This window comes from Phasianus colchicus, chromosome 15, assembly GCF_987193195.1.
Source record: "Phasianus colchicus chromosome 15, bPhaCol1.hap1.1, whole genome shotgun sequence".
Lineage (NCBI taxonomy): Eukaryota > Metazoa > Chordata > Aves > Galliformes > Phasianidae > Phasianus > Phasianus colchicus.
Window position 1 is genome coordinate 10788760 of NC_143450.1, and position 19381 is coordinate 10808140.

The 19381-nt window shown below is 54.5% G+C and overlaps 2 protein-coding genes across 12 annotated transcripts in view; both read left to right on the forward strand.

Moving 5' to 3' along the window:
* Nucleotides 1-14108, forward strand: part of UIMC1 (ubiquitin interaction motif containing 1) — a 33422-nt gene extending 19314 nt beyond the window's left edge. For 3 of the 10 annotated variants that reach the window (XM_031598159.2, XM_031598160.2, XM_090151042.1), the window contains 7 exons: nt 1657-1745; nt 2629-2708; nt 5865-6024; nt 10472-10550; nt 12073-12193; nt 13442-13505; nt 13766-14108. In XM_031598159.2, coding sequence (XP_031454019.2) covers nt 1657-1745; nt 2629-2708; nt 5865-6024; nt 10472-10550; nt 12073-12193; nt 13442-13505; nt 13766-13959 — 787 coding nt within the window. In that variant the 3' untranslated portion in view covers nt 13960-14108. The other 7 variants (XR_016471432.1, XR_016471430.1, XR_016471431.1 and 4 more) reach the window with 7 other exon arrangements.
* An 81-nt stretch (nt 14109-14189) lies between these two features.
* On the forward strand, nt 14190-19319 carry HK3 (hexokinase 3). 2 transcript variants are annotated; one of them, XM_031598158.2, is made up of 20 exons: nt 14190-14523; nt 14652-14831; nt 14921-14975; nt 15040-15202; nt 15431-15579; nt 15655-15774; nt 15855-15950; nt 16027-16126; nt 16199-16382; nt 16503-16658; nt 16739-16972; nt 17044-17348; nt 17425-17564; nt 17683-17802; nt 17890-17985; nt 18106-18205; nt 18305-18488; nt 18567-18722; nt 18839-19072; nt 19156-19319. In XM_031598158.2, exons 1-20 carry the CDS (start codon nt 14411-14413, stop codon nt 19301-19303), a joined length of 3033 nt encoding a protein of 1010 aa, XP_031454018.2. In that variant the 5' UTR covers nt 14190-14410; the 3' UTR covers nt 19304-19319. The 2 variants fall into 2 exon arrangements, with proteins under 2 accessions (XP_031454018.2, XP_090007167.1); XM_090151041.1 differs by having other exon boundaries at nt 14196-14523; nt 17683-17985.
* The last annotated feature ends 62 nt before the right edge of the window (nt 19320-19381 follow it).

Below are 19381 nucleotides of genomic sequence, written 5' to 3' on the forward strand. Positions count from 1 at the left end.
GGGAGAAGAGATCACTTACTGTTGTTACTGTATAAAACGTGCAAGTGCATCCTTGTACAAGCGAGATCTTACTGTACAAGTAAGAGGACTTGATCCTTACCCTCTGCAGCTAATTTGACATGGTACAGTAAAGCTGGAGAGACGGGTAGATGAGCTAAAGGTGAGTTAGAGCAGTGCAGTCACGTGGGCTGTCTGAAGGCACATATGCAGCACAGTGAATGGTTTACTGGATTTCTGTGTGTATTTTTATATTCTTGCTGTACTGCTGAAGAGGAAAGCAGGGAGGAGGAAGCCAGACGGCACTGCCTATCAGCCAAAGATAGAGTGCAGTGCTCCAGAAAAGCCACTTCAGCAGATGACAGGTGTGGGACAAGTCAACATGATTTTCCTCACATTTAAGTCTAGCCTTTTTTTTTTTTTCCTTTCCTTCTTATGGGATGCAGCTCAGCAGCGAAGGCTGTGAGAGAGGAAGGTCGAATGGGAGAAGATACAAGGAGTAATTTGCAAGAGAGGGTGGATAGTCTTATGTTTCTTTTATTTGCTGGGTTTTATGATTTCAGAACGGTCATCTTTCCTTAGATCTGGCAGAATTGGCCCAAATAGTTGGTATCAATCTTCAGAGTAGGAAACCCTCTGCTTCCTGTAGGCCACTTGGCTTGATTGTTCTGTGCTGTGTGCATAGCACGGTAGATTGGGGTTTTAATAAATGATTATAGGCCTTGTTACTGGGAGATAGTTGGTGTAGCAAGAAATGTGGTTTGACTTCAAATTGATTAGCCCATTTCATAAATGTCATAGCAAGTTGTGTTGTGTGAGTCCTTTTGAAGTGAGCCCTGATGTTAGACACAGAGTAAAACACGCTCAGCCTGGATTCATAACAAATGCTCTGAGATGCTTTATTTAGAGAGAAAAGCCACTTGTGATTTCCTATCAGAATTTTGTTATTTATCATAAATCAGCGGTGGCTGTTCTCTCCTCTCTGAGGCCCGTGGTTGAGCTTAATAAATCTTCTGTTTGTCAGGATGGGGATTCATGTTTTTAAAGTGTGCTCTTGCATACTTGATCAGACTAATCAGGAAGCCATACAAAATGCTGAGAGTGTCAGCATGGGTGCCAGACTCGCTCAGCAATGCCTGCCTGCTCCAGAAAGACACTGTGTTGTGCTGGTGGGAAAAAAAAACAATGGAGAAGGTTAAAGGGAGAGGGACAGCATGCTGCAGGGAACTGCCATGCTGGTGCAGCTTTGCTGTAGGAAAGCCCAGTGTTGTGCTGCGTCTCTGTGCCTTTCCCCCTAAGAATTCCCTTCCTCAGAGGGCAGATAGCACAGTGCTAAGACCTGCACAGCTCCCAGAGCTAAGAGCAGAAAGAGTCAGGAAGGTCCCACAGCTGTGAGCAGGTATTCTCATTCCCCCCATATGAGGTGTTGATCTTTTATGTCTTCTTATCAAGGACCTCTCTAAGTCAAAAAAGTTCTTCTAGTGGTTTGTTTAGAACAGTATTTCACACCAATATTCTTCTCTGTTACCCTGATCATTTCTGGCTATCAAATAATGACCACCTGGAAATGACAGAGCTGTCTGAGCTGTGCAAGGCAGGCAGGTGTGTGCTGTCACGCTGATGGATTGGAGATTTATATTACATTTATGTTTTGAACAGCATCTGCATGTTGACCCCGCTTGGCAGTAAGAGGAGCCCAGACATTGCCAGGGAAAACTCTGCAGAAGAAGAGATTTCTGTTTGCCCAGGTAAGAAGCACCTGGGAATGTTCTGAGTTTTGAACTGAAAATTTTACATTTACAAAATTCAGAGAAAAAGGGAGAACATTAAAGTTGTTCGAATCAAATAAAATTTCCTTTCCAGCAGTGTTTATCCAGGCTGGAATTATCCAGGTAAGTTTGGATGATCCCCTGGTTTTGGACCCTTTTCCACTAAGACAGCATCCCAGTTCTGTACACAGGGGTGGCTAGGTGCTGGCTGCTGGAGACGCACAAGAGATTCCCAAGTGCCAGGTGTGCTCTCTGCAAAGCTATCAATAAATTGTCATGTTTTTCACTGTCAATATATGTGAAGCATGACAGTTGAAATAATATTTGTCATGAATTAGTTAAACCTGTTTGGGGCCAAATCTTTTTTTCCTTCCTTGAGCTCTCCTATCATGTTTGAGATTTTCCAGTTCAGAGTTTTAGGGGAAGGAGCTCGTAAAGAGTCTGCTCCTTTTGATGAGCAGCTGTGTGGAGGTCATAGCAGCGGTGCTTGGAGGCATGTTTTGTTGCTAAGGAAAACATGGAGGTCTGAAGACCGCAGGATGGGAGCTCTGTTTGCCTTGCTTCTCAGATAGAGCAGTGTACTGTTCTTGCATTGTCTCTATCCCAGCAAGCATCCCACGTGCTTTCCCTGTGTCTGGTCTCACTCCCCATGAAGCTGCAAAGCTGCAGTGGCTTTGTCCTCACACCATTGTGCTGTGACTCTTAACCCCTCATCCAACTGTGTTGTTGCACATTGTCTGATAACATTTGTGAGAAGTCTAAAAAATGGTTTGAAGCTGTGAAATGCCTAAGTTGCAACAACAAATGAGAAGAAGGTCTGGGGGCCGCAAACCTGTGCTGACATGGAGCTGTCTTTCTGCAGAGACCCAGCCGAGTCCATCAGAAGGCATTGAGCCAGAGAGAGAAGAGCTTCCCTCGGTCAGCAAAGATGCACCCATGCAGGTAAAGAGCCTGGAGCTGGGGAAGCATCCTGTTTCCAATGCTGCTTTCTTCAGCTGGGCTGTGCTAGCACTTCCCCCTGGGAGCTGGGTGCATGGGCTTGGGTGGCATCCTTGTAAACACTTCTCACTTCCTCTGCTGCTTCATAGTTCCGATCCCTTTGGCTAGGGGCTGTGTGCAGCTGCGTCTGGAGCCTTTCAGCCTTGTAGCTGGAGAGTTGTTATAAATTCCAGTTTGTTCTTGTATGCTGCACAAACTGCTGTGCTGAAGGACATTGTCACTGGGAACAGCAGCACTGTTGCTTGTCCAGGGTTGGAAGAGTCGTGCTGTAGGGGTCAGGATTGCAGAGGGACCCCAGGAGCTGTGAGAGGGGTCCCAGTAAATCTCAGCCACATATATTATGACACATTTTACCCTGTTACAGTCCTGTGTATGACAATGTCATCTAAAGACTCTCTCCAAGAGGTTGGGATAAAGACAACAAAGAGGTGTTGAGGGCTGCTGGTGGTTTACAGTCCAGTGAGAATGAGCTGAGCCCCAGAATCCTGATTTATATGCAGTGATAGCTCCCAGCAGCAGTAAGCCAGCGGCAGGGCCATTCTCTTACCTCCCAATCCAGATGTGCACTGTTGTGTGGCTGCTTTCCCTGTGTTGTCACACCTGTGCAGCAATTGCCTTGCAGCTGTCACTGTAGCGACATCTGACTTCAGTTCCTGCTTTTGATAAAACTCCGTTTGTCTATTAATTTAGAGAGCGATATCAAAGGGGTTGCCAAGTACTCCTCTGGCAGGGTACATGAATACAGAATCATACAGCTCTTGACAAGAGGATTCATTTGTGGAAAGCTCACTCTGGAAACCTGCAGCTTGTACAGTGCATCTGCAGCTCCCGTGTCTCATTGTCACAGGCCTCTTAATAAACCAGGTTCTGCTCTCGTGTGCCTTTCATTCTTCAGGTATCTCAGAGCACTGCTCAGTCAATTAGAGACTGCAGCGCTCCTGTGCACAGCCCTGGATCCTCAGCCCCCAGGGCACAGTTGTGACCATTTGGCTGCGACAGGGCATTAACCTGTCCCTGCTGCTTTGCAGAGCGTGGCCCCTGGGTCTTACACCTTCACCTGGACAGCTGCTGGGCACGAGGCGAGCAGCACGGTGCTTCCCAGGGATTGTCACAGCGTGGTCGTTGGCAGCGGGTACCAGTCCTGGGCCTGCAGCCTTGCAGGGAAGCAGCCATCACATGGATCAGCAGTTAGCATGAAGCAAGCATGGACCGTGGGGACAGAGCTCTTCGTCACAGCTGCTGAGCCAGGGCACAGGAGCCTTGTTCCTGAGCTCAGCCTCCAGCATCGCTCTTGGCTGGTTGCTGGCTGCTGGCTGCAAGCACTGTATCCTATGGGCAATTTTCTCTGCTAAAGAGGAGAGGCAGCAGTCTGTGCCTCCAACAGGGCTCTGCAGTAGAGGTTTTCCAGGCTGTCACCGCAAGGTTTTGTACACGCGGATTTGGGACTCTGGTGTCTTGTGTTACAGAACGTTGCATTTCCATTTAAAATTAGTGATTTACCACTGAACGTAGGTGGGCAGGGTGTGTGGAATCAGTGATCTCCTCAGACTGATTTAAAAATGGCAGCTAGCAGGAGCAGCGTCTGCTGCTTTTCCCATCACTTTTTTGCTGCGTTGTCAGACCAGAATAACGCAGGTTTGATCTGATCATTCATAGTTGACACATCCTGCTTTTTATGACTCCTCTTTGTAACGCGCCGCGGTGAGGACTTCACAGGATGTAGTGACACTGAGAAGTGAGAGCAGGGTACAAACGCTAATGCTGCGAGTGATGCGCTGCAACAGCTTGCGTTTGGCTGGAGGGATTCTGGTGGCAACTCCTCCGTAGAAATCTGGTGCTGAGTCTCCCTGGAAATGAGTGCGTGGTTTTTGGGGTCAGTCCCATTGCCTGTCAGACAGCGCTGGGGAGAAATGAGTTTTCTGACTTGATTCTCAGTGTAAGACCCCATCATGCTATTTCTTGCACTGCTCCTCTGAGTCAACAAAGCCCTGTCCTTCCCTTTGGGACATAAAAATGAGAATGGATGCTCAGGATCAGACCCTCGTTTGGCAGAGCAGTGTTACGTGTGACAACGTGCTTCAGCAGCACCGAGCGTCTTGGCTGGCTCTGGTTACTGCTTCCCTGAAATTACACCGCTGAAGGGATGCAGGCAGCAGTTTTACTGCATAGTGGCTGCATGTCTCTGCTTAGCCCCAAGAACAACGAGCTCTCCTTTATTATTTCCCTTCAGGTTTCTTCTACATGGTTAATATTGAAATATTTATTTTAATGGGGGGAAAAATGGCTCTTTCTTAAATAGGAAGAGATTTTGTAGCAAGCCTGACTAGGCAGAGATCTAATTGTGAGTGATATGGCAGCAGTCTGCTGTGTCTTGGATACATGCACAGCGTAGGGAGCAGTCTGTGTCTCAGTGGGTGTGTAGCAGAGCACCTTTACAGCTGTGTAACCAATGCAAAAAGACAGTGCTGGTAAGTGAGAGTGGCACCCAGCGAACAAACACGAGTGGTGACATTTTGCCCTGGCAAAATGCCATTGTTGACAGTGTTGTGTGACATGGGCTGCCTCTCTCCATGCTCTGTGTTCTTTCCGACTGCTCCAGCAGTGTCCTCTGGAGGAGGTGGAGGAGCACCCCAGGATCTGAGCTTCCTTTCATCCCAGAGGAGTGTTCCCAGACAGCGCAGCCTCTGTAGTGTGGATCATGTCCAGGAACTGATGAGCGCAAGTCAGGTGTTGAACTCCCGCTTTGCCCCATGAATTTCCCATCAGTTTCGCTTCTGAGCTTTCCTGATTAATGGAAGCCTTGCTATTTTTCAGCAGTAGTGTAGGTGATGTTTGCCTTAAGTGGTGTGCATGGCTGTGCAGGGAGGTGTCACTGTGATTCAGCAGGACACACTGCCTTTGAAAGAAGAATTAGGTATTAGAGCCCTGCAGTTTACTCGGGCAGTGGTCTTATTTCTGACCTGTATATGAAGAAGAGAAAATAAAACTTTCCAAGAAAAAATGAGTTTATGGGAAGGTGAGCAGCTCCTCTGCAGTTACAAAAAAAAAAAAAAAAAAAAAAGAGAAACACAGCTGTCTCTTTTCCCTCTACTTCTGTAGGCTGGTGGAGATGGCAGTGCTGTATCTGAGGGCAGTGACACGGCTGCTGACCACGTTCCATGCCCACTGTGTGACCGAGGCTTCCCTGCTGCGGAGATCGAGCTGCACGCCATGTACTGCAATGGCATCGTGGGAGAGGATGCTGCCACGGACAGCCCAGGTCTGCCATGTGCTGTATCTGTGCATCTGCTCTCTGTGCTGGTCCCCCCTTTCCTGCTGCTTGCAGATAGGTGCTGGAGTCCTGTTCCTCTCAGGGTATTTGTGTGTGATGTGGCAAGTTAGGTTTGTCTGTCCTGCCTTGGTTCATCTCTGGGCTGGTCAGGAGAACGTTATTGGAGACTCTGGAGGTTTCTAGAGCCTTCCTCACAGAGATCTCTCTGATGTCGTTCATAACTGACCACATTGTTAGTCCTTTGGAAGATCTATAAGCTGATTATTGCACAAGAATGTAGCCCTGGCTACTTCACAGAGTACTCCCAAGACACATCTATTTCGTATTGTGAGAGGAGCTGCACAGAATTTGACAGTGGTAGAAAATGGCACCTCCAGAGCCATTCGGGTGAGCATCCTTCAGGGCTCTCAAGAAATGAGAATGTTCTGTAATGCTCCAAGTACAGCCTCTGCTGTGCAATGAGTCTGACATTTGCGTGTGCAAAAATGGCTTGTTCAGCAGGAAGGCATTGCAGGAAAGTTTTCCTCTTGTTCCTCCAAAATTGCAAAATGATAGCTATTGATTTGGGAGCTCAGTTTTTTCTCCTTCATGTGAAAAGTGAGGCAGAGAAGTGTGGTCAGAATGCCCGTATTAAATCCTCTTTGCAACCTTCTCTGTGTCAGGTTTCCATAGCCAACCTTTGTAGAGCTTAACTGAACAAATACACCACTTGGTTATCAATGTATTCAATAAGTTATGTTTTAGCTGCTGCTTGAAATGTAAAGTCTGTGTTAGCACAATGTCAGGTAATATCAAAGTGGTAGCTTGTAATAAGATTAACTTTTCAGGTTGTGAATATATAATTTTCAGTTACATGCTGGGTTATTAAATACAGCCTAAATCTGTGATGTTTGAGCAATTTGAGCAAATCAGAGCTGATACAAGAACTGTAACATGTACATTCCTCTAGCAGGAAGAAGGTTCACCCTGTAATCTTAATGCAGAATTGATGTAGCTTTAAAATATGTGGTCCCTGTTATACAGAATCACTGGGGATGTGACATGGGTCCTTTTAAGATAACATGAGCCAGAGTAGCAGCTGATACTGTGCATGCTGAATCCTAGTGGGGAGTTTTCTCCACAGGCACAAACCAGCTCCTAAAGCAAAGGGGCAAATCGTGAATTGTCACAGTTTGTCTCCCGTCCTGATAAAGGTCTTATCTGCACTACAAAACGGAGCAGAGTTTTCAGTATGCCTTTCAGCAGAAGCATCTTTGGCCCCATGGTAAGCTGGTCCCAAGTGTGCCTGGATTGTGAGTGTATCCATTGATCCTGGGATCCTGGCTGTGATCAGGAGAAGGCTTAGAACTTCTTGCCTGTGCAAGAGAATTTGTTCATTCCTTTGGTGTTGGATTTCAGCAGGGCAGAGTTCAAGGCTGGCCTTTCCACTCCGCCTCCAGACTGGTCTCCCTGGGGATGATTGTAAGGGTGGCTATTTTGGAATTGCTCTGCTGCTATTCTGCCTTGTTCAGAACAATTCCCCCTGAAAGAAAACTAGCCTCAAATAATGGAGATCTTGGTCTACAATAATGGCTCTAAGCTGAGAAATGGTTCTGGGACAAAATCACAGGAATTTGGGTTTTCCATTGCCAGTTATTCTAATATTTTCACTGTACAGACCAAATTTACTAGCCATAATGCTTGGGTTGTTCGGGCCAAGGCTCTTCATGTGATTCCCTGTGCTCTGAGCTGTGCACTTGAGCCTGGAGAAGAAAACAACATGGAGGAGAGGTACGATGATGCCTTTGGCTTGTAGGGCACCTCACTGCAGTTCCCAGTGAGTAGACAGGGACAGACATCCCACAGAAAGGTTCCATTTGATGGACTGATCAGCAGGATTTGGGATGAACTCATAGGATTTTAGATCAGCAGAGGTGAGACAGTAGCTTGATGCATCTGTGCAGGGACAAAAGGACAGCTTCCAGCCGGCACCTTTCGCTAAGATAACATTCAATGGTAAAGGTAATGCACGGGGGGGAAGAAAATCTTTCAGTGTTTTGTATAAGGAGGCCAGCTCAGGCTGCTGGTATTTAAGGAGAGGCTTTCCAATGAGGTAGCTGGGCAAGAGGGGCTATGGTTCCTTCTCTTACAGATGTCCGTGGTTGCCCTGGCTGGGTGCCCAGACCACCACACACCTGGGCAGTCTGAAAATCTCATCATGAGTTTCCATTTTCTTGTGGTCATAAAAGGAAGGGCCTGCTGTTGCTTTAGCTGTGGCATTAGGCCGAGGAAGGCTCACATCCCAGGTTTCCAGCTCAGTGACTGCTGCTAATTCCAAGTGAATGAGTGAAGCGGTGGAAGTGTTGTTCCAGCTCCTTCCTCCTTCCTGCAGCCAGCTGAAGGGCTTACATGTGTGAGAGGATCTCCGCGGAGCTGCCGAGCCGTTGCCTGCTGCTGCCCTGCATGAAGCTGCTGGTTTCCCTCTGGATGTGAGCCTTGGCTGGTACTGAGCGCATCAAACACACTGTTCCCATCGTCCTTCACTGATGCACCTTTCCCACGTGAGCCTGGGAAAATGAGGATTTGGTATATTCCTGCTTCCCCAAGCCCCAGTACAACCTGGTGCAGCTGTCAATCTTCAGAGCAACAGCAGCAGCAGTGCTGGTGCAGTCAAAAACCTCATGACATTAATAAAGTGGCACTGATACAAAGAGCAATGGAATGGATGCAGAGAAAAGCTTCACCTCTTCTTAAAGACAAGATGCTGGCAATCCTGCCGCTGCTGGGTCCTGCACGTAAAGCACTGTGGCTGGTAGGGAGAGTAAGGGAAGGGGGCTGGTGTGTGTTGGCAGGCTGTCCTCACCAGCACTCCCAAGGATGCAAACAGTGGGGGCCAGCCCTGCTGGCACCGCTGTCCCCATTCTCTGCCCCACACTTGTGCTGTCAGCATCGCAGCTGGGGGTCCACCCCGGGCATCTGCAAGCTGGTCCCAGAGATCTCTAATGGGCCCATTATGCCAGATGTGTTCACTGCTTTTGAAAGAAAATAGAACTGATTAACACCTGAGCTAGTGCACGAGGCTCCCGAAACGGTGCTAAAGGAATATTAGCAAGTGCATGCTGCTTCAGAGAGCAGCTTTCAGCACGCTGTCAAATGCATGTCAGTGGGGCTGCAGGCAAGCTGGGTGGCTGGGGGCTAGCTGTGCCCATCAGTCCTCCTCATCAGGCTGCCACTTCGAATCTGGGCCAGGCCAAGTCAATGAGACGTCCGCCTGTGAGAAATGAGCTGCTGGAATCAGCCGTCGCCCATGAGACAATGCCCGCAGCCCAGGAATGCTCTGGAAAGGAAATTTTGCTAAAATTCTGAAGGATTCCCTTTGTGCTGTACAAAATTTTGTGCCTTCCCATCTTTATCACAGCTGATGAGCCAACAATCACAGTTTTGCCTTGCCTGTAGCTTGGACTCTGGCTTCTCCGATTGCACACAGTATGGCAGGTGATTTTTCTGGGCGGTGCAACAGCTCCACGTGTTGCTCCTGTGTCCCACGACAGCTGCTGTGGAGCTGGAGTCTCAGATGTCCCTGGTGGAGCAAGCTAAGCTATCTGATGTGCTCCCTAAGGATCTTTGCTGGTGGTGTGTCAACAGAGATATGCTGAGAGGAAGTCAGCTGAAAGAGACAACATTTAGACGTGCTCCCTGCAGATGCCCGGAGAGCAGGTTTGGAAGGGCTGCTCGGGCGTGTGAAAGGAGCAGAAACTGTCAGACCTGCTGTCAGCGTGCTGGTGGGGCTGGGCTCTCTGTGGCCACCTGCATATCCTTCGGGGTCCCTTCCAACTTGGGGCATTCTGTGATTCTCTGGTTCTTCCCTGCAGCCATTGGAGAGCAGTGCCAGTGCGACTCTTCATCCGGAGCTGTGTGCAGGCAGTAGTAAAGATCTCCTCTGTTTTGCATGGGAAAGGAGGCCTGATGGCCTGCAGGGCTGAATGTTGTAACCTTCCCTTCCCAGCAAGACTTCCTCCTCCTACCCAACCTGCAGGCTGGTGCCCCCACACTCCCTGCAGCAGGCAGGGGGTTTGCCTTGGCAGTGAGCAGTGCAGCCATGCTGGAGCAGCGGTGCATCTCTTCTCCTAGGCTGTTGTGCTGCTGTGTGTCAACTTTAAAATGACTGTGAACTGTGTATTGTTGGTTCAGCAGTTTCTATCAGAGGACAGGTTGGAGTGTGACACGGCGTGCTGTCTTTCAAGGCCTGAAAGGTAACTTCTTACATGTCCCTGTGAAAACTGTTCAGCTGCCCCTTGACTGGAAGGAAGACCCTGCCCATCCCAGTCCGGTAGTTGTCTTGCTTTGCATCACTCAACTGCAGCACTGAGTAAAAGAGATTGAAAGGTGCTGTGTTTGGACATCCTGCAGGGTGGCTGGGAATGGATGGCAGTAACCATTTCTGTTTTGCTTCCAGTGCTCACTCGGGGTCGGAGAGAGTCACGAAGTAAAGCTGCAGGTGGTGAAAGCAGCCAGACGTCCTCAGGTTCTGACAAGTAAGTAGGTATGCTGCTCCTCCAACATTGCTTCTGTGCCCCAGTTCCGCCTTGCCCCTGCAGAAATGTCTTTGTCCCCATGTAAATGCTGGCTGTTGGCCTTGTAGTGTTATCTCCCTAAGAAACTGCCTTTACTCAGTGCTTCTTGTCGCAGTGCTATATATGTTTATATCAAAACAAAAGAAATTTGCTGTTCTCAGATTGTTTATTTTTGCAATAATTTCCTTCCAGCCACTGCATGGTGGGTCAGGGTGCGTGGTCTCTGACTGCTGTGGGGGAGCTGTAGTTAAAATGCTGCTAACTCAGCTGGTTTCTTATGGGGGATTGGAGCTCAGTAACCCTGAGAAAAGAGGAGGCCGGGCCGGGCCGGGGAGGCTGTCAACATGGCACCTGTAGTGATATTCTTAATTAAATTAGACTTTCAGAATAGCAGTGGCTTTGTTTAATCTCTTCCCATGCAGCCCCTCCTCCTGCCACCCACACAAAGCATCATAAGAGAGGATCTGACAGTAAAATCCCTGCTATGGAAGCAATTTTGCTGTTACAAACAGTGGATGGCAACATCACTAATGGAATTAGGCTAATTATAGAGAGGACAGCTTCTGTTTAGACACATTATCTGGGTAATCAGCACTGACTGGAAAGAAAATATGGGAAAAGTACTGCAGAGTTTTGCTCGATGGGGGCTCTCCATATGCATTTTGGAGCCTGGAGTGAGTTTTACTGGGAGAGAGCTGCTTATCAAACTGAACACGATGCTGCTGGGGCTGCTCCTTGGGGGCTCCTGGTCCATTCCTGAGCAGCACCGCAGGTGGGTGCTCTCCTGAAGAACCAGTGTCCTCTTATGCATGGCATGGTCCCCTCTTGAGAGCTGGCGTGGAAGTGGTTGTAGCTGTGTAAATCCAAGCCTGACCTCCATCTCTCCTTTCACCCAGGCTGATTTTCTTCCTAGGCACATTTGGTTTTCCTGAGCCTGGGCATCTTCTGCACAAATGAGGGGGTTTGAGGAGCACGATGCAAGAGAGAGGGCACCTGTGCCAACCTGCAGCAGGAGAGTGTGCTATGGCATGTTGGAAAATGGAGACAGTGCAGAGAAGGACTTGATTTACTAGTCAGACAAGTTCATCCAGCCCTGGTAACATGTCTCTCTGATTTAACACACTTGGTTTGCTTTTCAGGCAGAATTTAACTCCCTTTTGCAAAGCCCTTGCACTTCATTTCTGTGGATTTTGACAGGGTGCTTTATGTCTGGGGAGAAATCAGCAGTGTTGGAGATAGTTAGATGAGCAGATTTGATTACCGTCCCGCTGCTGCAGCAGCAGGATGCAGAGGAGCAGGCAGGGAAAACCGATAATCACTCAGTCTTTGTGATTGGTGCCGGCCTGACCCCACTGAGCCAGCCCCGATCTGGTGACACATCTTCTCAGTGCCGCGGTCCAGAGGAGGAAAGTCACTGCTGGTGGCTGGGAGCCCAGCACAGGGTGAATCCTAATGCGGTGCTCTGTCCTTTCCTGCCTGGCAGGTGTGAGAAGTGCTACCTCTGTAAGTCACTGGTGCCACTGCTGCAATATCAGAGGCACGTGGACAGCTGCCTCCAGGCTGCTAGGCAAGCTCAGGGAACCAGGAGGCTGCGAAGCACCAAGGTGAGGGGCGACCCTGCAGATTATCTCCTTTGCTTTGCACTGGGTTTGGGGCTGGGTTGCCAGCAGGAGCTGTGTCCCTGGTCCCAGGGGTGAGCTAATCCAGCGGAGCTGCCAGCAAGCTCTCCAGCAGGCAGGCAGCCAGCCAGCCAGCCCCACTGCCAGCAGCCTCAGTCCTGCAGCCTTCCTCGGCTGAATAGAGACACCGTGGAGGGTAATGTCAGAGTGACAGCCGTATCTGACTGTCCGCGAGCCCCTTCCATGGGGAAGGCTTTGGAGACAAAGTGGGAAGAGCCACTTGGTGTCTGGAGCATCTCAGGAGAGCTGCAGGGAGGCGTGCTGGGGGTGGGGCAGGAGCCCTGCAGGCAGCAGCTGGCATGCAGTCCCTCTCCAGGTGTTGGTCCCCACTGTGCCTGCTCCTGCTCGTGGCAGCCCGCAGGGAGGGTCCTTGCAGACTTCCCACTGGTTCCTGCCGGCAAATCCCTCACATAGCAGCTTTGCCTGCACTCAGAAATGTGATTCTCAGCATGAAGATGCAACATGATGTCTTAGTTTCATATAATCCCTTAAATCCATCACAGGCCTCAGCCCTTTGGGGATTCAGATGCAAATGATGAGATTTCTGGTTGATGATTTTGGCTGGGATACAGTCAAGCTCTGTGTGGCTCAGAGAACTGTTAGGGCATGGCTGCCCCTACATGTGACCGGCTCTGGGAGCTGTTTGACTCCATCCCTGTGCCCCATGGCCACCTGGAGCTCCTGCCCGTGGCCACTGGGGATGGTGCCAGTTCCAGAGGCCCCTGGAGGCAGCTTGGCAAGGCTCTGGGTTCCTTGTGACTCTGCCTTGTGCTGAGATGGGAGTTCACTGGGAAACAGGTCACACTATGGGAGAGCTTCCTGGTGGCAGAACTGGGCTTGCAGGTTCCTGCCACAGCCCATTCTGGGATGCTCAGCAGCTCCAGCCCAGCAGTGAGGATGTCAGTGCCCTCTGGGGCAGGGAGCAGTCAGGACAGGGGACTTTGCTGGGCCAGCAGGGCTGAATGCAGACAGGCAGCGTGCCCTTAGGAGCACTTAGGAGTGCCCTTCTGTGTACTCCTCGTCTGGCTGTGGCTCTGCTCTTTCACAGGGCTCTGCTGTTACCCAACACCTGCCTTGTGGCAGGGCTGCCCCGTTGTCTGTGCTGCATGGGCACCCAAAGTGGATGGGCCCCTCACAGCAGTGCTGTGACAGTGTTCTCTTTTCTCTTGACAGGTTGTGGCAAGGCACAAGAGGGGACTCCTCAGCGTGCTGGAGCTCTCGGAGAGCAAGTCTGCAGGTGGGAAGCTGCTTTCTGTGCCTGCCAGCTGGCTCAGGGCTGCAGAACGTCCCTTCTCTCTCTCTCTCTCTCTCCCTTTGGGGGTGGGTGGCTCTGAGGTCTGGAATGCTGCTGAAGCTGGGCCTTTGGGGGCTGAGGGTCCGTTCCACGTCCCTGCAGGACACGTGGCAGTACCCAGAGTGCCCCCAGGGCTCCCCAGCACGCCCGGCTTTGGGAAGGTCGCGGTGCTGCCCCAAGGCTGATGGACGCTCCTATTGCAGGTGCCGACACGGGGACCCACATCCCTGGAATAGGCGACCAACGGAGCCCCACCGCGCTGCCGCACGAGGATGAGGAGAAGGCCGAGCACAGCGCGTGCTCCCTCCTGCCCCCCCCTTCTGCCGTCCCCCCGCCGGGCAGCCCGCCGCCCCCCCCTCCTGCCCGTGCCGGCCGCCGCAGGAAGCGCAAGTTCTGAGCTCGGCCCTCCTCCCCTCTTTTCTACGTTTTGTACGATCGGCGCAGGAGCGCCGGGGAGGAGGGACTGCGTGTTTTATAGGTGCCTGTGCCGCTGTGCTCTCCGGTCGAGAAATGGAAATATATTTATGTATGTTTTTATGAAACTGCGGCGAGAGACGGAGGAGCGGTGCCGTTTTTCTCCGGAGAACGGGGAGGGGCGGGAGGGGGTTGGGGGATCCGCCCGCTGCCGGCCCGCAGCTCGCACCGCGTGTCACCGCCTGCCCCGCATCCCCGCCGTCTCCGTTCCGCTCGCGGGGCGGTGAGCCCGCATTGGCCGGGGGCGGTGCGGGCCGCCCAATGGCGTGCGGGGGGGGCCGCGAGCGCTGCATCTGTTGCCGAGGCAACGGCGAGCGGCGTTAGCAACCGCCCTCCCCCCATCCGGCTCCATCAGCAACACCGGACACCCCGCCATGCCCGGCCCCCGGGACCGCGGTGTCCCCGCCCGCAGCACCATCGCCTTCCAGTGGCGGGGTGCGGGCCCCGAGCGGAGGGGCCGGCTGCCCCCCGTGCCCGCCCTGAATCGGTGAGGGGCCGTGGGGTGGGCGACGGGGAGCGAGCGGGGTCCCTCCTTTTGTGTGTGCCCCCCCCCCCCTCCCGCCATGGTTTGAACGTCCCCTCCCCGGGGACGGACCACCCTCCGGCCTCTTGCAGGTGCGTGGGCACGGTGATGTGGGAGCTGCACCCTTCGGCGCTCGGCCCCAACGACGGCCCCTTCGCCATCGTGGGGCACAGCTGTGCCCTCTACCCCCGGCTGCCGGGTCGGGACAGCGACCGCGGGACACCGCAAAGCCTCAGTGCTGTGGATACGTGCAGCTGGGATGCGGAGGGGAGGTGGGGAGGCACAAGCCGGGGTGAGGGCGCCCAGCCCCGGTGCGGGGTCTCAGCCGGGGCTCAGCGCTGCCATTGCTCCCTCCGTGCAGGCCCCCGGGGAGCCTCCAGCTGGGAGCTCAGGACATGGGCCCCTCCTGCACGCCGGTAAGCTCCGTCCCTGCCCCGCGTGCACGGAGAAGTGTCCGCAGCCCTAACGAGCCGTCCCCAGGTGCAGCGGGTGCTGCTGGCGCTCACCCCGACGCTGGAGAAGCTGCAGGAGATGAAGGGCCGCGTGCTGGAGGCCCTGGAGCAGGGGCTGAGCCAGCAGAGCGGGGCTCGTTCCACCATGAAGATGCTGCCCACCTTCATCTGCTCCACACCCGATGGCACCGGTGAGGCGGCTCTGCTGGATGCGGTGCCGGGGATGGGTGCAGTGGGAACGGATCGTGCTGCTCACGGGGCCGGGAGCTGCTCCCGTGAGGCCGGGAGCCCTTCCCTCGGGCCCTGCGGTGGTCCCTGTTGGGAACTGCTGCCCCACCACGGGCAGATGTGACCGGGATGGGACAGGGAGCGGCTGTGGTGCTGGGAGCCGGGGTCTGCCTGATCCTGCCTATCTGTAGAGAACGGCGACGTGCTGGTGGCGGAGCTGTGCCAGAACCATGTCCGCACCCTCTGGGTTACCCTCACGGGCGATGGAAACCAGAGCCCACAGCTGATGTACCACGTCTTTGAGATGCCGGAGGACATTACGCAGGGCTCCGGGGAAGCGGTACGGGCGGCGGGCACTGCGCTGGGGGCTCTCGAGGTAGGGGAGCAGCTGCCCACCCGTGCCGTGCCTTCACAGCTCTTTGACTTCATCGCGCAATGCGTGAAGAATTTCCTGGAGGAAATCGGCAACCCCCAGCACCGCCTGCCCCTGGGCTTCATCTTCCCGTTCAGCTGCAGGCAGACGGGACTGGATAAGGTGAGCCCCGCCCCGTGCTGAGGCCGCCTCTGCTCCCCGCTGTGCTGGGGGACGACACCTCGTCCATGTGCTCTCTGCAGGCAGAACTCATCTCCTGGTCCAAGGGCTTCCGATGCAGCGACGTGGAGGGGAAGGATGTAGTGCAGCTGCTGCAGGCGGCCATCAGCAAGCAGGAGGTGGGCGCTGGGTGGGGGTCCCGGCTGGGTGGGCTGCCCCACACAGAGGAGCTGATGGTGCCACGTTCCTGGGCAGCTCTGCCATGTGGATGTGGTGGCCCTGCTGAACGACACGGTGGGAACCATGATGACGTGCAGCACACGGGAGAAACCTTGTGAGATCGCCTTGGTTGTGGGTGAGCAGTGGGGCTGGGGGATGTGATGGGGCTGGGGGCCGTGGTGATGCTCAGCCCTCCTCGATCCTGCAGGTTCGGGCACCAACTGCTGCTTCATGGCTGAGTCACACCTCTTGGACATGGCAGAGGTGACCAGCGGGCGGATGTGTGTCAACAGTGAGTGGGGCTGCCTGGGGGATGACGGTGCACTGGACGACGTGCTGACCCCCTATGATCACCGTGTGGACCAGGAGTCCTCCAACCCTGGGGAGAGGAGGTGTGCCGCTAGAAAAGGGTCCTGGGGCTCCCCATGGGTGCGTTGTGCCCTGCCATTGTGCTGCTCCCAAAGCGCTGAGGGCTGTGCCCAGGGAGGGGGGTGACACCCTGCCGCACACAGGTTTGAAAAGATGGTGGGCAGCCTGTACCTGGGGGAGATTGTGCGGCACGCCATGCTCATGCTGGCCTCCGAGCAAGCACTCTTCATTGGGAGAAACACCTCCATCTTGGCGACCAAAGCTGTGCTGAAAACCCAGCAGGTCCTGGAGATCATGGAGTGAGTGCCCAGAGCCACGGGTGGGTGCCAACTCCCCAAGCAATCAGCTCCATGAGCCAGCACGCTTCTCTCCTTTGCAGCAACGAGGATGGCATGGCCAAGGCTCAGGGCATACTGGAGGCTCTGGGGCTGCAGCCCAGCGAGCGGGACTGCTGTCGGGTGCAGCAGCTGTGCCGGGCGGTGGTGAGCCGTGCTGCTGCGCTCAGTGCCATGGGGCTGGCGGCCGTGCTCAGCCACATGTGCCGCAGCCGGCAGCTGGAGCGGCTGGTGGTCAACGTGGGGGTGGATGGTGGGCTGTACCACACCAGCGCCAGGTGAGGGGACATCGGGCTCCTGGCCACACGATGCCTCATGCCTGGCCTCATCGTCCTCTTCCTGCCTGTAGGTTTGGTGAGATCCTGCGCAGCGTGGTGGGGCTGCTGGCCCCCGAATGTGCGGCCAACCTCATGCCCTCGGCCGATATCAGCGGGCTGGGGGCGGCCATGGTGACAGCGGTGGCTCTGCGCACGGTGGCACAGCGGAACAAGGTGGAGCGGCTGCTGGCCCCGCTGCGGCTCAGCCGTGCCGACCTGCAGCGTGTGCAGGCACTGATGAGGCAGGAGATGGAGCGTGGGTTGGACCGGGAGAGAAACGCTGAGTCCTCCCTCCGCATGCTGCCCACCTATGTGTGCCACACACCCGATGGCACCGGTGAGGGATGGGGTACAGTAGGGAAAGATCCTGCTGGGGGTTCTGTTGTCCTACTTCCCCTATATGCTCCCCACAGAGAGAGGAAAATTCCTGGCGCTGGACCTGGGAGGGACCAATTTCCGTGTGCTGGTGGTGCACGTGGCAGAGGACAACATTGACATCATCAATGAGATCTATGTCATCCCCACGGCCATCATGCAGGGCACCGGCGAGGCGGTGGGGCAGCATGCGAGGACAGGGCGAGGGATGGGAGTTACCTCTGTGCCACCAGAATGGGTGGGAGAGATCCCCCACCCTGCATCCTCCCCACTCTGACTGCAGCCTCTCTCCACAGCTCTTCAACCACATCATGGAGTGCATCATGGACTTCCAGATGAAGCAGGAGCTGATGGATCAGGTCCTGCCACTTGGCTTCACCTTCTCCTTCCCCTGCCAGCAGCTGGGCCTGGACAAGGTGAGGGGGCAGCTCCGGCCTCGGGGCGTGGGGAGGGTCCTTGGGTGGGATGCTGCCCACGGGGCGGCCCTGCTCATCTCTCTACAGGCTGTGCTGCTGAACTGGACCAAAGGCTTCAGTGCCTCTGGCTGTGTAGGGCAGGATGTGGTTGAGATGCTGCGGGAAGCTGCACAGCGCAAACAGGTGGGAAAGGGCTGGGGGATCTGTCCCCTGAGCCCGGTGTTGCTGCCCTGCACTCCACTGGTGACACCAGGCAGAGCCATCAGTGTTGCTGAGCCACGTGTCCCCATCTCCTGTTTGCAGCACACGGCGCTGAAGGTGGTGGCTGTGGTGAATGACACTGTGGGGACCATGATGGCCTGTGGCTACCATGACCCCAAATGTGAAATTGGCCTCATTGTCGGTGAGGAACACCTCTGCCCCCCCTGGGGTTCCCCACTGCTCACCCCATACCGTGGGTGCCAGGCTGGGACTGGTGAGAGACACTGGTGCTGGGTTGCAGGGACAGGGACCAACACCTGCTACATGGAAGAGAGGGCGAAGGTGGGCACCATGGATGGGGATGAGGGTCGCATGTGCATCAACATGGAGTGGGGCGCTTTTGGGGACAACGGCTGTCTGGATGACTTCTTCACCAGCTTCGACCGGCTGGTGGATGAGAAAAGCATCAATGCGGGCAAGCAGAAGTGGGTGATGGCTGTGGGGTGGGCAGGGTGCTATGGGGTTCCGGGGGCACCAAGGCAGCAGGGCTGTGCCTGGGGCAGGTTTGAGAAGCTCATCAGCGGCATGTACCTGGGTGAGATCGTGCGGCAGATCCTGCTGGCGCTGGTGGAGGAGCAGGTCCTATTCTGCGGCAAGTCGTCCCAAAAGCTGCAGAACAGGGACATCTTCCAGACCAAGTTCCTTTCTACCATTGAGACGTAAGTGCCGCAATCCCATGTATTCCCATAGCCCAAGTCTCCAGGCAGCACCCCAAGAGGGGACGCCACCTGAGGACGGTGACAGCGCTGCTCATAGCTGCCCTGGGTGGGGGCAGCCCTGGGTTGGCCCTAGTGCAGGTGCAGGGCATCCTGAGAAACCTGGAGCTGGACGCCAGCTATGAGGACAGTGTGCTGGTGCGGGAGGTGTGCCAGACCGTGTCTCTGCGCGCTGCACACCTCTGTGCCGCGGGGATGGCCGCCGTGGTGGAGAAGATGCGGGAAAGCCGCGGCCTGGAGCAGCTCACCGTCACCGTGGGGGTGGACGGCACTTTGTACAAGATGCACCCACGGTGAGCCCGCCCACCGGTACCCGTGCTCTATGGGGGGGTGTGGGGCAGTCCCCACGGCGCTCAGCTGCTGTCATTCCCCACAGCTTCTCCCAGAACCTCCAGCAGATGCTGCAGGAACTTGCGCCCCTCTGCAATGTCACCTTCCTGCAGTCGGAGGACGGCTCGGGGAAAGGGGCCGCACTGGTGGCGGCGGTGGCATGTCGTGGGGCCGACCCCTCCTCCCCACAATAAAACGCTTTGCTCTGCACCTGTGAGTTCCCAGGATGGGTGTTACGGGACTGGGGCACAGCACGGAGCCCCGCGTAGCAA